This window comes from Pholis gunnellus (genome assembly GCF_910591455.1).
Source record: "Pholis gunnellus genome assembly, chromosome: 18".
Taxonomy (NCBI): Eukaryota; Metazoa; Chordata; class Actinopteri; order Perciformes; family Pholidae; genus Pholis; species Pholis gunnellus.
The window spans coordinates 12,317,798-12,343,641 of NC_136545.1; the positions used below are offsets into that span (position 1 = coordinate 12,317,798).

At 42.6% G+C, this 25,844-nt stretch overlaps 1 protein-coding gene across 1 annotated transcript in view; it reads right to left on the minus strand.

Annotated features, from left to right (window-relative positions):
* Nucleotides 1–1,264: 1,264 nt before the first annotated feature.
* The window catches only part of unc5cb (unc-5 netrin receptor Cb), a gene marked incomplete at both ends in the record, with an annotated part of 102,042 nt that continues 77,462 nt past the window's right edge, over nucleotides 1,265–25,844 (minus strand). The window contains 13 exons of the mRNA XM_079179678.1: nucleotides 1,265–1,424; nucleotides 2,677–2,855; nucleotides 4,296–4,460; nucleotides 4,558–4,707; nucleotides 5,353–5,586; nucleotides 9,202–9,373; nucleotides 9,530–9,617; nucleotides 11,956–12,318; nucleotides 13,866–14,057; nucleotides 16,697–16,753; nucleotides 20,502–20,666; nucleotides 20,948–21,115; nucleotides 22,632–22,812. Of these exons, the coding sequence (XP_079035804.1) occupies nucleotides 1,265–1,424; nucleotides 2,677–2,855; nucleotides 4,296–4,460; nucleotides 4,558–4,707; nucleotides 5,353–5,586; nucleotides 9,202–9,373; nucleotides 9,530–9,617; nucleotides 11,956–12,318; nucleotides 13,866–14,057; nucleotides 16,697–16,753; nucleotides 20,502–20,666; nucleotides 20,948–21,115; nucleotides 22,632–22,812 (2,274 nt within the window). The remainder of the gene's footprint in view (nucleotides 1,425–2,676; nucleotides 2,856–4,295; nucleotides 4,461–4,557; nucleotides 4,708–5,352; nucleotides 5,587–9,201; nucleotides 9,374–9,529; nucleotides 9,618–11,955; nucleotides 12,319–13,865; nucleotides 14,058–16,696; nucleotides 16,754–20,501; nucleotides 20,667–20,947; nucleotides 21,116–22,631; nucleotides 22,813–25,844) is intronic.

Here is a 25,844-nt window from a genome sequence, read left to right on the forward strand (position 1 = left end):
GTACAAACACAGAAGTCTGAGTCTGTTCTCCAAAATGACATGATGGAAGTCATTCAGTTCTGAACACAATAAATGACACTTTTTGAATGATGTGTGATAGTTAAGATGACCACCCTCTGTTTGACCTCATACACCGTATGTCAATTATTTGGTACAAAGCAGTTGTATTCAGTTGCATTGGTCCTACAAAAATATACTTATTTGATTCCCTTTCTACGGCGTCTACCTCTCCTCCCCGATGAGTCTCTTTAATGTCGATGATATAATCTTGAACAACATACAAATCATCAGCATCAGTCATGAATTTTATTCAGTATGGTAATATTGTCTCGGCCACCCTTTATTTAGGGGCGATAAATTGATGTAATTAGCCAAATGACCTGATAATAAACATGCAAAGAAAATAAAGAAAAATCATAACCAATGCAACTTATCAAAAATATTTCAAAAGACCTAAACAATAATCACGTAAAAAATAAGCACACATAATTGAAAATCATTAATTATACATGACATGAATTAAAAAGTATTAAAAGTAGTTACGACAACAAGACTTAAGTTGTAAAATGGTTACATTATTGATTTCCCTCTGTACACGTAAAGGAGTCATTACTGCAAGAGTCCAGCTGGAGGTGCTATGATACAGTCAAACATAAAGGAACAGGAAAAAAAAAATATCCCTTAACAGACAGCGTAAAATACAAAAAAAGATATGTATAAATAGGCATATTATTAAATACTATGTTAACACAGGACACATACTCATCCATGGAGTTGCTATGGAGACTGTTTTTTTGGAGATGTTTCCTCTGATCCCAGCAGTGTTCCTTTGCTCCTTTGACCTTTGATAGAGTCTCACTTCTCAGACTGTTGTCTATGGCAAGGGCCTCATCCACTAATACGCAGTCTATCCAAATAACCGGACAGCTGTTTCCAAGGAAACAAGAGCCAAAAATACCAAGTCGTTGGACCAGAAAGAGAGAGAGAGAGAGAGAGAGAGAGAGAGGAACAGCCAGAGAGAAATGACAGAGATTCTTGTTTACCCCTCCAACTTTTTACACCCTTTGTTGCCACTGTTTAACTGGGTCATGGCTCGCGGTTTCTTTTTTCATACACACCCACACACAGTACCTGTGAGCGTGTATCTGCATTTGTCATCGTGATGCCAAATGTCTCGCCTGCTTTTCGGCGTCCACCGCTCTTTATTTTTTCTTTTTATGTCTTCTTCCTCCCTGGAATGTCACACTCCCTGGTGGGGCAGGTGTCAGTGTTCAGTCGCTGCGGGAACAAGGCTGTCATGGCGTCCCATCTCCTCCAGTACCTGGGCCAGGCGACCGAGGTTGCCGTCAGGAAAGTGCTGGGCCTCCCACAAGTCCAGGATCACTCCCGTAGGAGTGGATTTGGTGGCAAAGTAGTTAAGATACCTGGGTGAATGATGGTGGCAAAACAGATGGATGGAAGAAAAAGGAAGTAAGAGACAAATGTTTGTTTTCTCGAATTACAACACAGGACTTGGCTGGTGCGCTGGCATGGTTTGAAAAATGATGTCTACCTTTGGAAAGACTTTCTATGAAGGTCATGTCTAGAATGCGCTATAAGCACATTCATACGACATCATAAGGCGTTGATGAGGCCTTGTAAAACTCTATATGCTTATAACAAGTATAATAACATATACATTACGCACATTATAACTACCATGATGTACCAAAGCATCATAACAAATTATAAATTCTAGTTTTCTAGTCGAGGTATCAAGCATTTATAACATGCTATATAAGCTTTAAGTAAAGTGACAACTGTGTACGGTTATAAGCAACTGTATGATAGACCTACTATAACTCAATAATGAGGACTCATGAGCTGTATTAGCTGGCTGCAGGTAAAGGTTAACAATGATTAGCAAAGTTTTGCATGGTGCTGGATTCTTATGTGAAAAATTGTACGTGGAAACTAATGAGCCCCATGTATTACACTACGGTTCTGTGTGAATCATCACTGTGAATGAGAGCTTGGTTCAAGTCTCTCCTTCCTTCACACTCTGTGAGCGGTCTCGTCAATATGCAGCTGCTGCCTGTGATAAGGCGCCCCCCCGCTGAGCTGGGACCTTATAACTGGACACACACTGTATCTCCATCACACACACACACACACACACACACACACACACACACACACACACACACACACACACACACACACACACACACACACGACTATCAAAGACACATGGGTAACGTTTTCAAAAGAGAAGCATCGTTATATCTTTGTCTCTCTCTGTGTCTGTCTCAGTTTAGTCAAACTCAATGAATCTCAATTCAGCAGATGCTTATCGAAATGAGTCGCGCTGCCTCCGAAAAAATTTGAATCAAATAAAAACAGACTTCAGTTTTGATCCCTGCATTAATCTTGATGCCCAATTCTTGTGAAAATAGAAGTTGGCAGCTAAAATTCCACATCAACAACTTGTTGAAGAATAGGGAGATTGACTATATTTGTAAAACAAGTCACTCTTATTTATTCACTTGATCTCTTTCATTTTCCCTTGAAAAATGAGCAAAACCTGATGACGGGTGATGTTCAACCTGATGTTCTTTTGGCCAGACCGTGACCACTAAGAGCCTAAATCTACGGTCACTCCTCTTCTCTCTCAGACAGCCCTTTTCCTCCACCCACCTGTCGAGGTTAAGTTTGTGGGCCAACATCCTCCAGTCATTTCCCCTGGTCTGCGGTGCATCCAGACTGCCACACAACTTTTGTCGGATGGAGACGGGGATGCGGAAGGCATTGGGCCCCACCAGTGTGGTGATGTTACTTGCAGGGTCCAGCAGAGACGTGTCAATACTCTGCGAATCCTGCAGAGAGACAGAGAATGAGAGAGAGAGAGAGGAGGGACACAGAATGTAGCAGTGAGACTTTTTCTGCATGTACATAATCGAACAACATCTCACAAAATGAACCATAATGAACCTCAAAATTGATCCATTGCACAAAAGATGTCTGTTTCCAGGTACATTTGTTATGTTAATGTCGTTAATTTATTGATGCGAGTGACTGATTTTGAAATATATTGCATCTGGAGGATTAAGTGCTGCAGGTCTGTTCTACAGAAACCAGAGCAAGAACCAGAGACAAATGAAGCAAGGTCAGGCAGGGCCGCAGCTCTGGACTGCATGTACTGTAATTCATCTCATTACTGAGCACAAAGCTTGAGTGCTCCGCCATCCCTCAAGCTCTATCCTTCTGGCCAGATGGCCTTTGTGAAACAAGTGCAGCACGACTGGAAGGTGATTATTCCCCCTCTGCTCTGCATTGGCCTGTCAGGACTATATGAAGGCCGCAGGGTCGAGACTCCCCGTCTTCCACCCTGTCGGTGTTTTTATGAACATTGCAAAAGAAGGGAAGAGGACACGGGAGAGAGGGTAAATTCATTCAAGTAACTCTCACAACAAAGGGAGAAGGGAAGCAATGTGGTGGAGGAAATGCATAAATTACAAGTTTTAAAATATGTAAAATGTGTTTTTGTGATGCATTGCTCATATCTAAACAAAGAGAGTCCTTCTCTTAAACAAGTGTTGAGGCTGCATTTTCTTTCATATTTATTTCGTCTCATTGAGATTAAAGCTATAGTTCAGGTGTTTTGAAGTGGGCTTGTATGAGGTACTTATCCATAGTCAGTGTATAACCTCCACTAGATGATGGTTTGGAGAAGCAGATCGGAGTACAAGCACGGAAGCAAAGCAATGTACTGCTGTAAATGGGGTCAACAGCTTATTTTAGTAAACACTTTTAAGTAACGGTATTTCAGACAGCTAAAAGCAAGGCCCACCTAAAAAAAATCAGTTTAAGTGTACGCTATATTTAGAATATCTTCTGACGAGGAACTGAACCGAGATGAAACGTATCTATACTGTTTTTAGGTGTCTGCCCCCGTCCACAGCAGTATGTGAAAACCAGCTCTATCAACAGTGTAAGGGTAAGTAGCTATCCGATTGTGTACTGTAGTTACAAGATTTAACAGTATAACAGCTTTATATAAATGAATAGCGAGATGGGAATGAGATTGCTATTTCTTCTCGACTTTAAGGAGGTCCAGCCAACCGTGTGATACGGAGAACAATGAACAATGTCTCAAATGTGTCATTTACGATAATAGCGTAATGCACTTTGATACACGGCGTTTAGCGAATCGAGTGACGGGGCAGCATGACAACACAGTCAAGGACAGACAGGAAAGGTTGACGGCACAATAGTTGTACAGGTGAAAGGAGAATTCATGCCAGTACAAACCCTACCTCTGACAGTGTAGTGTCCAGCTGAAAGATCTGTCCTTCTCCCTCCACCTGGCGCACGCATATCTTACAGGCCAGGTCCACAGTGCTGGAAGAGAACCGCTCCAGGGTAAAGCAACAGTGGAGGTTTCTCTGTGAGCCGCACCACACTTGCTGAAAGGAAAGCTCCTGCAGAGGGGTGCAGAGAGCAGAAGATTGACTCAGCTGTCAGCGAGCGTGTGGAAAACGGTTGTTGTCTCTCTGAGAAGGCGCACGACGAGTTTACCTGGTACTTGGCTAGTAGCTTGCTCTTCCACAACGTGTGGGGGACATCGTGGATGGAAAGTCTCAGGTTGTGGGTGCTGTCTTTAAAGTTGAGAGTCTTTGGTTCATCCAACAACTTCCCACCCATCTGCTTCTCCATCTGTAAGACTTCCTGAACACACAAAACGCACACTTGTTTAGTTTTGAAACCATGTCTGCTGACCTCGACACACATGGGGTCTACTGTTGTGCCGCGCTGTGAACTGTTGTTGTTTGATGCAAGAACCTGAATCTGGACCAGACATCTGAAACAAACTTCAACGCCTTTGCAGCAGGATCACTATCACTTCTCATTACCCATTCCCAAACGTAATAACCGTGTTTAATATCCCTGCTCAGTACAATAATCCCTCCTTATCTTTCCTCCATGTAGGTAGATGGAGGTATTAAACAGAGGGAGACAATAGTAGAGGGATAAAGGTGGCTTATTTTGTATTGGCACAGCAGCTACATCTTTCTAGGAACAGCAACACTTTACAAACGCAAGCGCTTGTTATGACAAACCAACACAATGATTTCTCATTCTGCCTCCCTAAGCTCATCTGCTGGCTCTGCCTACACACACACACACACACACACACACACACACACACACACACACACACCCACACACACAAATCAACAATTTAGTCGAAATGACACACTCACAAACATCATTAATGTTCACAAACACATTTAATTTCTGCTACATAATCTTTTGCAAACACACAGGGACAACAGAACGGATCCACACATGCAACCTGCCGTATATATTTACCTTGAATGAGTCCTGTGTGTCGTCCAGGCAGTAGACCCTGATGTGATATTCCATGGCGGGGCAGGTGACGGGGCCGAAGATGGCTAGTTTGAGGCGCTTGGTGGTTGCGGCGCTGAGAGACTGGCCCACTAAGCAGGAGGTCCCCAGTGTCTCTGTCAGGATGTGGCAGGACTCATCATCCATTTGGATATAGCACGGCGTGGTGAAATTTTCCTCTCCTACCACCACCACATCCTACACGAGGACAGGAAGACCAAAAAAGTGACACAAGTGTGGGAGATAATGAGCTACAAAAAAAACTAAACAGAAATAGTCCAGGCTTCATCATTTTGTTACATGCGGGAGTATTTGCATAACATTATATAGAGGGGGGAAAAAAGAACAAAAGAAGACATAATTAAAAGCATTTATAATGCTGTCACTCTGGCTCTCTTCTCTTCTGCTCATTTGTTGGCAAGTATAGCAATTAATATCAGAGAAAAAGGTTCACTGTTGCTTTCTCAAAGGTACATTATCAAGTTAATGTTCTTCTAAATCTAATTAAATGATTTCTTTGTACATTATACATGACACTATTTACTAAATAAAATAAATGTTCTATGTATTCATTCAATGGGGACAATTAGGCATAGCAAGTTGAGCTCAATTTGTTGTTTTACAGAATGTAAGTTTGTTCTGTTTTTGTGGGGGGGGGGGGTTGGTCTCATGTATTGGTAAAAAAAAAGGGTACTTCATTTGTCATATTTGTAATTATCAAATGTTTAAACTTGTCTGTGGCACAGCGGTCATTCTCAAACGTTCACTTGTATGACATACATGTTTGATAGCTAAGCTGGAAGCAGAGATGTGAAGAACTGACTTGTCTAGTTTCATGCAGAATTTTTAGATTTTACAAGACATGTCAATTCCATTTGTGCCCAAAGACGATATTCAGTATTAGGAAAAATGCCACACGATTTACTCTGATTGGTCGAGTTTTGAAATCTGGTACGGACATACTTTGGCATACATACTGATCTTACATTGTAATTCACATAAGATCGATTCTGAAAGTATAGGCAAGCCGGGAGAATAATTCCATCAAGGGAAATTTAAAACTTCAGCTGTGGCCACAAATGGGTTAACTGACACCGAGTTCAAATTTCAATGTAAGGGAGAGAGTACAACTGGGGGTCATTGGCTTTTCACATAAGCTGTGACCTTAAAATATTACACTTGGCAAGTGTGTATTACTTATATCCGACACACTGTCATTGTGTATGTCAGGTAATAAATGACTGAGTTTCTGGACCATTTGCAGTTGACCCCTGTAATGGCACTAATGCCAGGACATATGTATTTTCCAATAAGACGGTCTGGTCAGGGGAGGCTTTCCCCCTCTCTTGATCTCTCTTGATCTTGCCTTCTCTCTCTCTCTCTCTCTCTCTCTCTCTCTTTCTCTCTCTAATCCAAACACTCCCGTGAGCAGCACACTGGCTTTAACTCAGCCTATTATGAGAGACAGAAGAGGAATTACAGTATTTTATTGTGAGCTAGGCCGTTTAACAGCAGTATTATGGCTGATCATTAGACTCTTTAACTGCTCCTGAGGGATGGCACTGGGGCTCCTTATTGGGGGATAATTAGAACACACAGTGGAAAAGTAGGCTTTTGCTTCATACATACGTGTGCAGGCGCAAACATGAAACACACACACACATATTCACACAGCATACATAATTCACAAATTTGCGACTGCATTCATCAGCAGAGATTTTCTTTCTTAGAGGCGTGGGAGGATGAATCTTTGTAGGAGAGTTACTGAAGCAGAAAGCCTCACATGTTCCTCATTATATGACCTGCTGTCTTCATCATGATCACACCACGTTCCCTCAATGATGCTGTGCGTGTGTGTTTTGGCGGGGATGGGGTGTTTGTATGCATGTATGTATATACAGTATATATACATATATATATATATATATGGGAATCACTTCAGAGGAGCTCATCTCTCTCATTTCTACATTTGTGAATACACATTTTGACAGAGCGAGTCATAAAAAGCAATATCACGTCATATAAAGCAATATTTCACACATGCAGCATGGAGGCTGGCCTCAGTGAGAAGACAAGCTCATGTAATGAAGCTGCCGTCGCCTTGGATATAACCAGCTGCATTTCTGACAGGTCAGAGATATATTCAATAGTAAGTGTGTAATCACCACGAGGGACGGGGGAACACGTCCCCTCCAATATATGAAATATGGATAAATGTCCACCCCAATATTTTCTATGACCAGACACGTCATTGGATACTCCAAACTCCAGACTTTGTTCGAGGTACGAGGACATTTTATTACAAACAGGAGCCAGACTGAGCAGTGAGACAATTAGTTACTTCCAGATTGCATTAGACCGTATACACACACACACACACACACACACACACACACACACACACACACACACACACACACACACACACACACACAAGCTCACAGACACTTGGTGTCCCCCCCCCAGTGTTGCCCTTGATCAATATTATTCCTCCTTAAGAATACTCAGTTTACCCTGAGCTATAATAGCTGCCTCGAAGTGATTCATCAATGTCACAGAGGCATGTGGGGCCAGTCTGGCAGTTTTTCTCTGCTTCATAAGTGATATCATCACATCAGCAGTGGAGGATTGTGCAAAGACTTCTTAAAAGTGATGCTATTCAAGGCACTACTCAACATGCTGACAGAAATATATTAGATATAGGATATAGTAGTTGGCTTTTCGAAAAAATGTGACTGGCCTTTACAGTATGCTTCAACATTCACCTAAATACCCTCCCCGAGAGTAGTATCCTCCTCAAATGTATGTATTATTAATTTAGGCCCGAAGCCTTTATAGACTAAAATCCAAATTATGAAGAAAATCAAACATTTGGGTGTTTTTCTACAGCTTTTCATTCTGCTCGTGTTAGATCCAGCTGTTACACAATTGATGAGCCTATGGGTTGTTTTTACACTTTGAGCATCTTCCACTTAAAAAATGTTTCCGCACACTCCTGCCTGTGAGAGTTCATTAAAATCCACATGGAAGGAGAGCTTACTCAGAAAGGCTCTCTCGGCAGGTAAGAAAATGATGCTAATAACCGCCTTAAACGAGATCTTTAATATTATTGTTATCATCTGAGGTGAGAGATGAAAGCTGGACCAAATTTAAAGCAGTTTTGGGGATGAGGTTGGAAGCATAGTTTCTCTACAAATGATGTTTGTGGTAAGTCTACTTTTTGTGTATCTATGTGTGTGAGACAGACAGAGAAAGTGAAGAAGAGAAGGAGAGACAGGATAGGCAGAACACATTCACACTGCTGCCCTCAGCAACCCAACTTATCGTCATCAGCGCTGTTAATGATGGAGCCCGCAGGCACAGGGCTTCCAAAAACACAAACACAAACAGCACACACACAAAAATAGTCATTCATAAAAGGTACAAGGGGAAAAATCTGTCCCAGCCTGTTCCATGCTATCAAAGATGCTATTTTCTATTTCAGCACCTGGTTGCATCAGGGGTTCGCTCCGAGTGCTGAGCTTTAAAACAAAGCAGGGGAAGTTGATCCCCTTCACCTCCTCCATGCTACATTATTTTACATTACATTATTTTGTCTATTATTATTATCTTTGCTCTTTGCTAGGTAGAATCTTTAACCAACCAAATGCAGTGTGTGGATGTGGATAAATCCCATCTGTGAATCTTATTTTAGTTGGCAAACCTCTCATATCATTTGAATACTTCACATGACTGCCAAAAGCACATTTTCAAAACTTGGACTGTGGTGATATTCATAGGAGTCTGCTGCACAGTTTTCATCCCACATCTCACCTCCCAGTGGTTCTGCTGTGACTGGCTCTTGAGCTGGATCAGCCAATCCTGTTGGCCGTCAAACACAGCACAGTGGTGCATGGTGATGATGAGGGGCCGAGTCAACAAGGCCCCGGGGGGTCCACAGCTCACCACAGGGCTCAGCACCGTTTGGCCATCTTCCACCGAGGGCCTGGAGGTGCACAGAGAATAACACACATATACATGTAGACACAAATGCTGTTTAGTGGCAATGTGACAGCAGTCTCGGTGTATTTGTGACATGGTGGGAGTTGACAGGGGTAAACACAGCTCTGGGGGCATTGATGTGGCTGGCGGCACTGCATACCTCATGTTGTCCTTCCTCTGAACCGTCACATACATCTCATACACTCTGCCCTGAGGAATGGCCCCTGCTGGAATAAGCAGACTCACACCTGGGGAGCACAAACGCAGACAAACAAAAAGGCACACATAAGAGTTGCGAGTTGTCAGGTAGATCTTTACAACGTCTTTACAACGTTTTTTTGCTGCCCATGCCAATGTCAATGCATGTGTTTAATAGGCTTCTTCTGTTAAACGTAAAGTCAGTGAGAGCACAGACACATGAGACCAGCATAAAAAACTAAAATATATTAATATTACATATGTATATTTACACTGTGAAACAAAAGTCCCTAACTCTCACAAATATAACCCAATTACTTATAATGGATATACTATTTAGATGTGTATTACTGTACCAGTTAAGAGTAGTTAAAGACCCATTGAAAAGTGATAATTATTTTAATAACAGAAGTATAATAATTATCGCATTCCCCTCAGCCCCACTTATAAAAAACTATCGCAGTTTATTGCCTTCTCCTATGGCACCAGGACATGGTGTGACATTTCATTTCTAAAATCAATGATCTCTCTGCTCTTCATAGTGTTCTCATAATGTTGCAGCCAGCATGATTTACATTTTTCCATCTCAGATTGATTTGATATGATGTCCTGTCCAATGTGTTTCTTAGGACCCTACATGCACAAACATACACACAGAAACGTACACACACACACACACACACACACACACACACACACACACACACACACACACTTTCTCTCTGGAGGGGTTTCGCAGATAGCTCATTGATTTCCCATGTCCTTGTACTGAACTTTTCAAAAGGTGACAGACAGCTTCTCTTGCTAGCTAGCAAGGCAATCACAACTCTGCCACAGGGACGTCTCGCACACTGCCACTCTTCCTCACAGCAAAGCTTCAAAAGAGATAGGAAACGCATTTTAAGATGCAAAATACCAAACAGCCACACTGACGGTGCCACAAAATATTTCATTACCCAGACTCACGAACAGATCAAATATCAAATGTGCTCTTTCCTCTCCCTCTGCCTATGTAACTTGATGAGGTGGCTGAGCACAACTAGCAGCTCAGAACATTTTTTTTACAGGAATCAAAAAAAGGGAAAAGTTAAGAAACTTGAGGAGTCGGTGTATCCTTTAATGTCTCTGCTAGTTTGTCTTTGCCTGTCAACATGCATCTCTGGCATGTTACAAACAGCTCACATGTGTTTGAAGTGACGACAGCATGGAAACAGTATGCCTCTACATCAGTACTTCCAGTGCACAGACCTTAGGTATCCATCAACCCTCGTCATTCTGTGTGCAGTTAACACGCTGATAGGTTGCATATGGTTTGGCGTATTATTTTAAGGTCACATCTGCGTGATGTGACCTTGATCCTGCAAGGTGGTAAAGAAACAGCTCAGATCTCATACATCTGGAACATCATTTATATCGTATTTCAGCCTAGTTTAGTCCGCATTTTCAAAAATGTACCCGTCTCTTAAAGGTAGAAACAATCATACTAGTACTCATTTGTTGTGCCACATTTCACCATGTGTAATGAGAAATGTGATTATTTGCTTTGTTGCAGAGACTTAAAGAAAAGATCACTCTCATCTGTCCGCTAAATATAAAAGCTACAGCTAGCAGCCAGCTAGCTTAGCTTAGCATAAACACTGAAACCAGGGGGAAACACCTAGCCTGACTCTGTCCGAAGGTAACTAAATCTGCCTACCAGCACTTCTAAACACTAATTAACACTTCATATCTTGTTTGTTTAATCTGTATAAAAAAAGTGTAAAAATGACACGTGTTTTTGGAGGGATGTGTGTGCCACACAAAGCAGGTGCAAGGCAAACAGAGGAGGTACCAGGAAGTTACTGCACAAAGCCAAGAAAAAGTTTGGGGTTTCAAGTGCCCATTTCATGGAATCTTTAATGGAAACATTTCGGGCTATGAATATCATCACCTATTATGAGTAAAAAACTGAATGGCCCCACAGAGGACGAGCTGATGGACAATCTATCTCCAGACTAGACTGTGGAGAGGACTTAACCCCCTTAACCGGTAGGAAAATATATGCACACCCACACATATTCACACGTTCTCGCATGCACATACACAATTTTACTAAATGCTGAATAAAAGCTTTGAAAGCACCTGAAAGGAGAGCCACGGGGAGATGAAAGCATGCGGCTCCAATTAACACAGACAAAAGACAGCTAAGGAGTTTTAAGATGAACTGTGAATTTGCTGGTACTTGGAGATCCCTCTTTCATGAATGAGAGCTCATTTATTCCTTTCTTATACTATGCTTATCTCTGCATATTTCGAAAGACGCAAACATTTCTGCCTGGTTAACCATATGAATACTCAATGAGTCACAGATCAACACACACAAATGTGTCTCATTGTCTGGTACAGTACCTGAGTTGGGCACAATGAGGTGCCCCCCCTGGGAACTGAAGGAGCCCAACGCGGTGCAGGATGGATCCCGAGTACGGAGCAACGTCTGGGTCTGTGTGCGACGGCCCATCGTGCAATCGTTGTTGTCCAGGAGGCAGTGTGGTAGCTTCGGCGACAGTTTGGAGGAAAATTCCCCCCCAAGGTCATCTTGTGGGGTCACTAAACCTGAGGAGTTGTACACCTTAATCTTCAGGTTGGGAAGAGGGTCCAGCAGAGGGGAATTAGTCATGGGGATTTTGTCAGCCACATCGTGGAGGGCGTAGACGGGGCCGCGGTACATGGCGGCCGCTGAGGTCAAGTCAGGAGGTGATGTTAGGAGATCAGCTGGAAAAGAAAAGAAAGTCACGCAGAGTAAATGTCATACTCTTTCCAACTGGTAGGAAGCCAACTTCAAACCAATATAGCCACGAGGAACTAAAGTGTTGGGGCGGCAATCGGCAAGACTGCTGCTTGACTTTACTCATTTGTTTTTCGCTCATTAGGGAGGTCCACTTCACCACCAAGAAACATTACTCAGTCAGAGAAGTTACAGGCGCAGCTGTGATTCATGAGTAACAGATGGCATCACTAATGCTCAGTTTACCCAATAGGTACAAGGATTAATGTTCAATAGCTGTGCTGAGTGGGTGCAGCGATAGCAGTGGAAGCGCTCTCTCCTCCAGCTTTTCCACGACCTCCGACCCCTCTCTGCTTTCCCACAACACCAACTTTCTTTACGGTGCAGATGTCAATGTTGGTCACAAAGTGTTGAAATAAAAGAAGAGACGGGTAAAATAAGGATCTATGCCTATTCTCATTACCATTTTTTGTAGTAGTCTGTAGTAGTATTCAGTAGTCATTATTATAAATGCTATATAACATATTAATTATTGTATAGGAATAGTAGTTAAGGTGTGGTCAGAATTATTGCAGTATTCTCATTATGTCTCAAGCCTGTTCAAATGCTTCTTCTTCTGTTCAGTGGTGGATTAGCAGATGTCTTTGATATGTGTTTAACAGTGACAACAATCCTACATTTAGCAAAGATTTTGATATTATTTTCTCTTTTTTCCAGCTTTTCTTTTTCTAGTTCCTAAAACCTCAGACTGACTTTGACATGTACAACAAACAATTCCTCTGATCTGTCTGTTTCACTGCTGTGTTATTGTCCAGCTCACTGCCACCTGTCCTCAACTCTGTATCTTATGCAAGTCATGCGTCACCAGCCCAAACCTAATTAAGAGTTTAATATGCGACATGCAGACTGGCCTTAATGAAGGGGCATAGTTCGGTCTACCATCACAGCGACGAGCAATTTAATAGTTTCATCGCCTTGCTCGCAAAAACATGTCGTCTGTATTTCTCTCTCACAAGCTTCCTGCTCATCTACAGTCAAAAGGGCACATTTACATTCACATCATCACCAACACACACGTGGTGCCAGAGCAGCTGAGTCAAACTTATGTCACCAGGTTAATTAATGCTATGGGTTGCTAACGCCTGACATTACAGTTATGCAATCATCGCGGTATTGAAACTGACTGAAGTGCGTCTGTAACAACACAGAGTATCAAAAACTGTCAGTACCAAAAGCAACGATCGAATGCTCGGTCAGATTCGTTGTCTTGATTACTTGTGCTTTAATCAGATATATACTGATTTAAGTCATAACTTTGCTAACATTTTGGTATCTGTACTTTATTTTTATTGTATTATTATAAGTATCAGAAGTTAATTGCCTTAATGTTCACTAACTAACTCACAGGTGATATAAAGGAAATCATGTATGCATGTGAAAACAAGACATAAAGCATGTGCACACAGATGCACGCTAATACATGCAGGCAAACACACACACACAAAATAAAACATATATCAATACTGAACCCCACCTTTGCGGGCGGTCTTGATGCTGACTGGCTGGAAACCTCCGTTGAGGGCGGAGGAATCAATGATGTCAGAGTCAAAGTCGCGGTGGTTCTTCCTGTAGATGAAGAGCGCCACGACGACCGAGATAACCAGGCACATGATGACCGCAATGACAATACCCACATACAGAGCTACATCATCTGTACTGGGGGCCACTGGAGGAGGAGCGGGAGAGACAAAAGACAAAAAAAAAAGAAAAACAGTCTTTTAAAGATCTCATGAGTTCACATCAACAGCTTTCTTTCTCAGTATGCAGGGGTTGTGATGAAGCCATTATCAGCAGACTAATATCCTGCTTTAAGATTGAGCCGGATATTAATAACCATCTACTGGGAAATAAATGCATACAGTTCTCCTTTTACTGTGGTTAATGCTGGCCCGCTGTGGCAAATAACCTGGGTGTTGATTAAATAATAGAGGACACTCTTAATTGTAAAAAGTGAAAAGAGATAATGATGCATGTACTGTAGAGAGTCACACACAACTTTATCTTTTTCTCCTTTCAGCTTTGGCCATCTTAAAGGGCACACAAATAGCTCTTCCTTACAAATATATCTGCCAAACATATGCAAGAGTCATGATGTGTTGTGCGTTAGAGGGGGCCTGTACACCACACATCATACAGATAACTAGAAAAACAAGAACATAAATATAATGATGATGAACCCTGCGCACAACGACGCAATTAATAAGGACGGCTGCTCCAGTGCAACCCAATGACACGCTGTCCTAACAAGCAGACCCAGAAGCGAGATCAAAAGTTCTGAAGACGGAGATATAGACGTTTTCATCTTCAAATTACCGTGCTATGTGTTGGAGTTCAGAGTCTGCTTCTGTCTTTGTTCTTACACACTGAAGATAAGATCTAGACATAGCTTGCATTTCTCAAATTGTCTTTCATCTCTGTCTCCCTTCCCAGAGTCTTTCTGTCCCCTTTCCAGCTGGAGTAACCTCTGTGATTAGCGGGCCTGGCATGGACATGGTGGCTCTTGGAAACGCAGACTCAGACAGACACTCATTACCGATCAGACCTTTTAATGGATGCCTACTGACAGTCTGAACTCTCTGTAGTGTTTGGTAAAGAATGTCCTTCACGGTCACCGTGTTGACAATAGGGGAGAAACTCTTCTTCTTCTCCGAGCGAAATGTCAGAAGGCATGCTCGAGCCCGAATGTGTGCATTGTTCAGCCAATGTAATCACACTGTAGATGTCAGGGGACTCTACAAAAAGGCAAAGAACAAAGTATAGCGACGCTTTCTTATTCATGGGAGAAATGTCTGTTTTTTAAGATCATTTGAGTATGCAAATGCAACAGAATCTGCACCAGCAGAGGGCAGCATCAGCCATAGATCCATACACAGCACGTTCAGGACATGCATGATGCTGAGCATTTGTGTAAATTAGCCTCATGTGTCTCAGGGATACAGATGGCACTCAATCTGTGTCTCCAGTGTTCTCTTGTACAAAGGAGAAAAGCAAGAGAAGGGAGTGTTCTTTTGACAATCGAAAGCCATAAATTGTGTTTTTTAGCACATCCGTGGTCTCCGAGAGTAAACGTGTGCAGCTTCGTTTCCTCTCGTTATGACTTGATGTTTTTTTAGCTGGATGAATAGGTTTTAAATCTAACTAAACAAGTACGTCATTCAACACTCAGTTTAAAATCCATTATATTCAATGCTCTTAGATAATATCTATCGAATTGAAATTGGGTATCATTTTTTGCTCGCTGTATTAACATAGTGATGAAGAATAAAAGTAGATCGTTTCTTTCAGTTAAGATGTACTGAATGGCCACAATTAAAGAGGCGCGGGAAGACTTCATTTCCCTCGGTCCCAGGATGTGTGTGGCCTCGCTCTCTTTATGCAACCCTAACTGAGACATCACATTAAAGAAGAGTGTCAAGATATATCCTTATATATGTTAGGCCTCTAATCCTTCTTCTAGCACAGACACGAACAGAAAACAGAGCAGGGAGCCACTGATGAAAGTCTGAAAATGTAATTTCACTGTGCTTCTTCTGCGAGCTTCCCTGCAGTTATTTAACATATATTCCCTCAGACGAACAATCTTCCATCCACGCTTTGATGATAAAGGCAGCAACCTGCTCAGTGTACGCATTAAAATGTATCACTTAGATTAATACATCCCTTTGAACATGAGCCATTGTCGGAGAGGGAAAAGTACAAGAAATGGAAATGAAAGGGATTATTGAACACTTCATTCTCTAGGAGGACGCAGAGATTTACAGAGGGAGAGTGAAATACAGAGAGAAAAATATTAAGAGATATGCACTGCCAAAGACACAGTGGGTTAAATTCTTTGCCTGAGTGCCTGAGCTCCCGACGAGGCAAAGCGTCAGGCTGAAGTTCTAGAGGGGGCAATAGGGTAAAAGGCATTGTCAGCTCTGAGTTAGACAATATTTGGTAAACAGATTAAGACACATTATGAGATAGGGCAGAGTGGAAATCAAATAAGGAAATACCCTGAGGTGGTTATCTGCAAGTAAAATAACAGAAGATCAGTAATGAAACATGGACATATATTATGGACATAAAAGGACAATGGCAAACATTTGTTGTACTGTTTTGTTTTACGATACTGGGAAAAAAATACCACTTGTAAAATGATGCCGTTTGCAATATAAGAAAGGTTTTTTTTCTAACCTGGGACTATGACTGACTGTAAACTTATTGTAAAACCTTTCAACAAAGATCAGAGACAGACATGAGCATGAAAGTAGAAATAACGTTAAAAGAAACAAATGATAAAAAAAAAAAAACACAATAACTCACATGAATTTCCAAAATCACTCTTGTCTTTTGCCTCAGAGGACTTCTGATATAAGGAACCTTGAAGAGAGGTAGAGATTGTGGGTAGGAGAAAGAGTAGGGAAGGTAAGGATGGGGGGGGGGGGGGGGGGATGGCGGGAGAGGGATGATGAAAATCAAATTTAAGCCAACAGAAAAACAAACTCAACAAATGAGACAGCAACAAACTCATGAGTAGGAGGGATGACACAGGGAAGCGATCTTTCTTGATTTGGCCCCTCCTCTCCAGATCGGTGTACAGAGTATAGAGATGGATGAGAGGAACGGGGGGGGGGGGGGGGGGGGGGGGACATGGAGGTTCTGTGAGGGAGCGGTGTGATCCATCAACTGGGCTTAGTGCCTTAGCAGCAGCGGGACTGATGCTGGCAGGTGAGGGGAATGGAGGGACTGATAAAGTGTGGGCTCCAACAACAGAGTCAATAGAACCAACAGCCGTGAATATGTCACTGGAAGGCGGATGGAGAGGTTAGTGCAAGAAATAAAAGGGATCGTGTATGTTAGGAAAGCAGGAAATGGAAAAAAGGTCGAAGAAGAACGCAAAATCTTCCACATAGATGGTTTTCGGTCGGCTTTGTTGCTTGTTGACGCGAAGGAGAAGCAGCGCAGAATGGCAGCCGGGGATAGTGCACTAGTGCACATAATATTCAGTCTCCCTGGGACATCCATAAACAACTATACAAACAATGAAGTCCTTATTGGAGAGGGAGAGAGCCACGGGCAGACAAGTGGACCGACAGGAAAATCAATGAGTTGATAGATGGAGCTGGTGTGTTCATGTAATCAGGCAAAGGGAAGGCCAGGACGGAGCAGGGGGGGGGCGGGGGGGGGGGGGACGGGACTGTCAGGGTCAGTCTAACGGATGGCCCATTTGAACCCATCCTGTAGAGTTTCTATTCATCCGTCAGTCTACAGTATAGCGAGAGTAAAAGCATGCTTCACTGGGTGGCCTCCAAAGGAAACCTCAGAGCCCCAGAGAGACAAAGATTATTCCTTACTGACAAAAAAGAGCTGAGGAGGAAAAGGGGACTCGTAGTACAGGAAATCACTGTCTGGGTTTCAGCCATTACTTCCTTGAATGTGGCAGATTTTCATCCTCAGAGAAGAATACTGTCATGTGGAAAAACTGATGTCGTCCTACTTCTTGGTTATGAATCTACACTCACTGGAATTCATGATTATACGCCAAAGACATTTATATCCAATCGAATCTTTTCAACCGCTATAGTGTAAATAACCTCATGTTCTTGGATGCCTGAAGTGAGCCTTAGAATGATGATTTCACCGTCTCTGGTGTTTGATAGCAATAAAGCATTAGCCCTGCCTGGAGTGTTCGCTCCCCTTTCTCTACATCAATATGTCAAGAAAATGTCATGTCTGAGAGGAGGGTTACCAAAGGCTTCGAATCAGGGAAGGCAGACCACAGAGGGAGCGCAAAACAAGAGCTTTAGACAGGTCAGCCTCAGTGAACTGTGAAAACTACACTCCTGTGTCAAGAGTTGGGAAGTTCTATCTGAACAGGCAGAGTGCAACCTCTCTCGATCAATCTGTAGGTACATAACTTTGTTAACTCCGAACCCCAAACTCACCGACAGTCTAAATGTGATGAACAAGCTGCAAAGTAAATTATAATACAACTATCTCCTTTTTGATTCAGGTCAGTTGTGTTTTTGTGCAGCAATGGAGACAGAGCATCTCGAGTTCTATTTCCAGCTCTGGTTGTATATCAAATTCCTTTGCCAGATTTCTGCGATGGATTGCAATTGAAATGATTTAAATAAAGTCAAACAACAGAAAATAAGATCAAGCTGCAATGGAATCCACAGACACGCGTTTGCTCAGATCCCAGCCCGGCACTGGAGGGAGCAGATCAGCAGTCCGAGGCGAGTTCAGATTGCACACAACTCCCATTCCCAATCATATTTGCCATAATGTGAGCTTTTAGATAATGGGCCGTTCTTCTAAATGCTAGTGGAAATGGTCATTAGCATTGACATAAGTGGCTTCACCCTCTTAGCTTCCAAAAAAATCAATCCCTGAAACGCTCCTAAATCTATATCATTATGGCTTTATATTCTCTGCAAGCTGGCCATCAATCTACCGAGAACTAACGCTTCTGTGATAGGCTGAGTCGCAGGAATAAAATAAGATGAATAAGACAAATAAGAGTACTTATAAGAGTTTTTATAGATTTTTTCCCCTGATGTTTCTATACACTGTAGACATATGACCCTGGCTATACAATCCACTAATGCATTCCTCTCATGCTAACGCAAAATGAAATCATTGAGCACTGAAGTCATAGTTTCCTGTTGGTCCTCCGTACATATGGACACACAGTATGCGTTTACTTTAGACAGACGCATGCAAATCCCTCAGCCATCTGCGCCTAAAGATGCATATTTGCCGGCAATGTGACGTCAACCGTAACCTATAGCACATCATGTTGACACCATATACTGCCGGTAGCGGTTAACAACCCTCCAGTGATGGAAAAAATCTCACATCAGCTGCACACACAGTGACGGCCAGCTGTATCAAATTCTAGACATCCAGCAGCAGAGCCTTCGTTATATTATTAGTGTCACAATCACCATCTGTAGGAGGTTATACACATAATGGAGGCATCTGTGACAGTGTGTGGGGGTCTAACACCTTCAAAGATGTTCATTGGATAGGATTGTTTTATTAAACTAGACACAGAATGGAACTCAAGTTACTGTGCAGTCTTTCCAGCTACCTCATTCTCTTCCACTTCCTCTTGTTATTATTATTATTACTACAGGCAAAGAAAAGAAGGGAAAGACTGTTTAAGTAGTTGAAGTTCAAGGTATCAAATACTTCTCCCAGTAGCTTCTTAACACTGCAGTAAACACACCCGTATATCAGAGCAGCATGACTCCAATCTGTGAATGTATTATAAGGGAGAGGGAGCGCGGTCGTTGGCTCAACTAAACTGCGTGGCTGTTTTCAACTTGCTGGAAGAACGAGAAGCAGAAAACATTTGTTTTTGTGGCTGCACCACAAAACTTGGCGTTGGCCTTTTTTTTGTCAGCAACAAAACAGTAAAAGCACTCAAAGGATTATGATTGATGAGAAATAAATGATGGTGCATCTTGGGAGACTTTGAAATCATTATAAGACTAGATTATTATGTAGTCCGCAATACTTGCTCACTTAGCAACACATGTAATTGCCAGCAGGAAAAAAGGAGCAAGTCTACACTTGTGCCACTTTGTGGCCACGCGTTTCCTCTCAGTTTTTAAATTAAGGTAGTAATCAAAGCAGTCGTGTAGATGTGACCCCCTTTATGTAATTACAATATAATCACTTATTATCATTTTAAATATAACTCCAAAATGCTTAGCCTGTGACAAGGATAATTACTTAGAGCACTTCCCCATGTGGCCTCGTCTTTTTTTTTTAAACATGTACTTAAATCTGCAGCAGAGCCGAACACAAGAAAAGACTTTGGGGCTGTGGTTTCTGCTTTTATGTCACTTTCATCCAACAGCTTCTGTGTCATATGAATGTGCAAATAAAGAGATTTGAGTGCAGAAGACACAGAGAAAAGGGGGTTTCAGCATGTCTTTTTGTTTATGCATGAGTGAAGCGAAACAGAGTGAGTGAGAGACAGGGTGAGAGTGTCATGTCGGCATGTGAAACACAGCGTGTCAATGAAAGAGCAAAGTGAAACTCATGGTCAAAGGGTGAAGAGATTTCTCTGGTTGGCAGGTCAGAGAGAGTAGCAGAGGATTAGTCGGGTACTCACTCTGCATGCACATCCCATCGGTGCAGTTCTTGGACTGGAGCACCATGCCCTCACAGTCCTTTCCCCCGTTTTTGGGTGCTGGAACGCTGCATTCTCTCCTCCTCCAGTGGGTGCACTCTGTCCCACAGGTGGACCACTTACTCCACTCTGTCCACACGCCATCCACTACCACACAACAGACAGGACAGACGGGGGGTAGAGTGAACGAAATGGCCAAATGAGAAGATGAAGACAAACGAGGTGCGTGAGTGGGTGAATGTGTGCGTGATTGAGACAGCGGGATATGTGGGAGAGAGACACACACACACACACGTAAGGGTGGAGGCACAAACAGAGCGAAATATGCAAACACAGAGTTGTATCATATTTTATGAATACCGTTTTTTGTGCACCTATACCCTTTTCCACCCACTACCGAGTGGGTTTATTGTAATTTGATGCCGTACCTGGGCAGAGAGGATTGCACTGCAGCTTCTGGATGCCTTGCCCTTCGCAGATGGCGCCGCCGTTGAGTGGGGCTGGGTTGGTACAGCTGCGTGTGCGTTTCTGGTAACCGCGGCCACAGCGGCTGTTACACACCGACCACTCTGTCCATGTCGACCAACCACCATTCACTGGCATTACATGGGAATAAAAACATGTTAAAACATCACTCAGACTACTTGACAAGATGAAAGGCAATTTAACAAATGAAATAAAAATAAGTAAAATCACAGAGAGACATTACATTCGGATTAGATTCTTCTGTGTGACCTATCAATACATCGTTTATCATTGCACATTGTAAAATGTATAAAAAGGAGTTTTCTCTGGTTGTTACTTTGCCATGCAGCCAGACAGTGAATACTGGCCACATTGCTGCACTTTCCATTCACTGATTCCTCCTAATGCCTCTTTTCCCTCTCTCATCCATCTCTGTCAGCGGCTAAATCCAGTGCGGAGTGACACCAGGGCTTGTGGCTGAGAACAAGTCCGTGGCATTTGAGATGGTGGAACTGGGCCCCTCGGAGCCTCCGACTTTCAAATGTGACATGCTTATGAGTGAAGCCCACAATATTGCACTCTAGGGGAAGACTGCCAAAGCCCCACATTTCTTTATTGTCTGCTCTCTTCCCTCCGTGGATTATGGATCTATCTCCTCTCTCCTTATTTTTCTCCATTGCTTGTGCTCCTGTTCCCAGTGTCCTTGTCGCGAGTTGGGCTGGAAACCCACTGGGCTAAAGACTCTCTTATGCTTTGGGTTTCCCAAAACTGCTTTATGTGTACTTTCACATAACGGCACAACTGGGCATAAAAGGTGCAAGTACCCCATTTTGATTAAAAGCAAGGACAGCACTAACAGACGCAGTGGTTTGTTGTCCTTTCAGTCAAGGATGAGCTGACATCAAAGCGGTTATTCAACGCTAGTGACAGGAAAGCCTTGCGCAGACAGCAACCCTTGTCCCTGAAATCGTCTCTCTTGGATTTACAGTTTGTGTATTTTTATCGCCCTTACATTGACCCCCCACTAGCCGCATTGTTCTTAATGTTCATGAGCCAGTGATGAGGGAATTATAGATTTTAAACTTGACCCCGGTGAAAGTATTAGTTTCAAGCATCGGTTCACGTTTGTCTCGTGTCCGTATTCCATCCACACGTGCATGCAACGACACCTCTTTATTCAGTCTGCAAAATGCACAGCCTCGAGCAGACGTTGTTCAACTTCACAGCCGTGCTGTGCAATAACAGTCACGTTAGCTGATGTTGGGGAAACAGTGGGTGAGTCTGTGTGAAATCACAGCAGGGGTCTCTTTAAGTATGGCTCAGCCACATCAGCACCTCGCTTACAGTTCAGAAAAATCACTTATCTTCCATTCCTTGCACACCTTCCGGCATGAACAAAATGAGCAAATGTTACACGCCCCGGGAGAGAGAAGGATTTCGCTTTATGCAGAGTGACTTTGAATTTTGTTTTTTTGGAGTTCAGCTGCCTTCTTATTGGAATTCAACACTTTTCTTCTGCGCTAGTGTCTGACTTTAGTCATCCCTCATGTGGCCAATAAGGAGAAAGAGTTTGTCGGTCAGGAGATGAAAGACTATTGTTCTACCTCATTGACTATGTTGTTCAGTGTTAAGATGGTGCTTGTTTACCATAGACAATAACTGTGGCTGTGGTGCTGCGTCTCTTGGCCACAATGTTCTTAGCGACGCAAGTGTAGTTGGCGGTGTCAGAGAGGCGGGCCTGTTTGATGATCAGGTTGTGATCGATGGTGATGTAGAAGTTTCTGTCATCTGCAGGATCAATAACTTCCTCGTTCTTCAGCCACTCCACCTAAGGGGAAGAAGAGAGCACAACTTGAAAAACAAAAAAAGAGAGAAAGGACAAAGAGCTCGGAGACAACAGGAAAGTCCTTTTTAAACAGACGTTTAAAAGAACGAGAACATATGACCGGTTGACCTCATTAAATTGTAGAACAATCACAGCAAAGTGTTTAAACAGCTATGGTTTTTCTCGTCTCCGACTAAGCTCTCAAATAGCAGCGAGTGCCGGGATTAGAGCACAATTGTTTACGTCTCTGAAGGTCCTGCTACAAAAAGTCAATAGCTATCATGCTCTTTTTACTCTCCCCATAGAACAAAGCACGACAGTAACAGCAGGATAGTCCGGCAGTAGAGAACATTCCTGAATCTGAGAGTCTCTCTGACCTTTCCTTATGAGTTTCATTTCTCTAAATGATACGGATATTGAACTCCTGGCACTATCACAACCATTTAGAGGCCTTTATATGGCAGTAAATCACCAAGATCCTTTTTCTCTTCAAGAGGTGTAAAGGTTTGGAAGGCTTCAAAGCGAATAACATGTGCCGCCTCACACTCTGAAGCCACTTCGATTCAACAATATTTGCTGGTTCTCCGGTTTACTTCAAAAGGAGCCGTCCAGCGATGGGGAGACCTGGCAAATAGCTAACTTCCTGTGTATTGTGATATCCCACGAGGAGCGGGGCCTGATAAGAGATAAGACCCTAAGGAGCAGTACAGGCGAAGATAAGTAGGATGTTTATAAAAGATTGTTCCCATGAGAGATAAAGTATCTCAAAAAGGTGGGACAATAACCTGACATAAGGGCCGCCAAGACAAAACGATGTGCGGGGGGGGGGGCTCACTGTTGTTGTTAGATTTCAGAAGAAACACACACATGGCGTGGAGTGGTGCCGGGATGCACAACACATTGGGCGATGTTGAAAGACCGGCATTGTTAGAACTTTCTCAAAAGAGAAGATGGGCCGATTGTGACATGCACCGAGTTACATGCATCACCAGCTTCACTAGTATCTGTGTTTGCTTGACATGACGGATATCAAAGACGCCATCGGCGTCACACCTCAGCTGCCTGCTCTCTTATCCAGTGGGAACACATTGGAGGGGCTGAGATGAAAATATGTTCAATACGACACAATTATCTCAGAGTCAAAGTCTGCCTATACCCAGTCCTCCTTCACATGAATGTACACACAACACTTACATTGTGCAGCCCATGAAACACCTATCACCATGACAAACTTACATCTGACCAAACACTGGATGCTTAATATCCAGCAGGACATATAGTACTACTTAATATCAGCAGAGCTTTACGGTAAACCTCCGTAAGTGTGATGTATATTATATGCTAATTTGGTGCTTATAAGTGTTTTCCGCCATAAACATATATTAGCTGACTCAATCTCATGGTGAAAGGCAGGATAGGATTCCCTCACAAGCCATCTACTAGCTGAAATTAAATCTCTCTCACAGGAGCGCATTGAAATAAAGTGCTGCATGACATAAGATGCGATGTACTCAGTCGTGGATGTATCTTACACGTCGTCTTAATTCCTCAACATAATGGGACAGCATTATGAGCGACACTTCCCACATGAAAAAAAACAAACTTTATATTAGCAGATGCTAATTTCTATTAATTCACAACTAGATGCTTAATGAATGCAGCTTTATCATCACACGACTCAATGAGAACTGCAGTATGGACTTACACATAAGACACTAAATATTGAATTCATGGTAATAGATGTGTCATTGTCATGCTGTTGACAATGTCAATTCTGAGGTGTCAGTCTTTCAGTAAGCGTGACGGTGCAAGTGACTCAGAGCGCTTTATAATGGTTATTCCAGCCTGTACATATGTGTTTGGTGTATATATTTAGGCATTTCAGTATATTGCTATTTAGTTGGCTTCTGTTTGAATTTCACTGCAACAAATGTGTCTTGACATCTGCTGAGGTGGCAATTAGACATCTGTCTTGACTTTCAGGATTGGAGCTCAAGAATTCAATAATAACTCACAAAACCTCCCTGAGGTTTCAACACTGAAATATCACTGGCTTTATATAAAAGTCATCTTATAATACACATTAGAAATAAGGTAAATAACTCCTCTGCATCATCTTGATCTCAAACCTGCAATCATTATAATGAAAGCATAACGCACTATTACCACTCCATCATTAACAGGGAGGCTACAGTGATTCTAGTGAATGCATCAGTGTATTCATTGTACAAGGTTTATGTAGATTTTTGTATTTTTTGTTACAATACCACCACTCATTTTAAAATTGAATGACCGAAGAGAAGGACCCTTGCGTTCAGGGAACAAAGATTTCAGAGGGATCCGATTGCCATTTTGTGTCCTTGTGTCATGTTGAAAAGCCCAATAAAACAAATAAAGATGATGCAAACAAGAGAAACGATGGGTTTTGTTGACATCATAAATATTTAGCTATTTAGAGCTCACATCAGTGTGTGCAGAGCAACAGGATATTAGCGAGTAAAAGGTCTATTCTTCGAATCGAGATGGACAGCTGATACAAAGAGGTGGTTATCGAACTCGCAGAGGCAGCCTCTCCCAACGTGCTGCTCTGAGATGTCACGAGCACTTTTATATGAGAAGATAATTAAAAATGTAACAAAAGCGCTTTTCAGCACAGATGGAGGGGTGGGAGGGGGGCCGAGTGACGAGAGTTAGAAAGTGGAAGAACCGTATGTCAGAAGTGGGAACGATTGTGCGAGAGCAAAAGTGAGCAACAGTTCACACATCATTTATTCTGTAGCGGCTATAATTAGGACTCATTAATAAAACCGGAGATGAAAAGGTAAGCCAATCTACACCACACTTGTGTAAAGCTTTCAAATGATAACAAATCTGCAGAAGACTACATCTCATATAGCATTTGTCCAACTTTCTCGCAAGCCAACAGACTCAATCACCCACACACACACGCACACACACACACACACACACACACACACACACACACACACACACGCAGCTCGTTAGCATCTGATTGGCAGTGAAACATCCGGAGA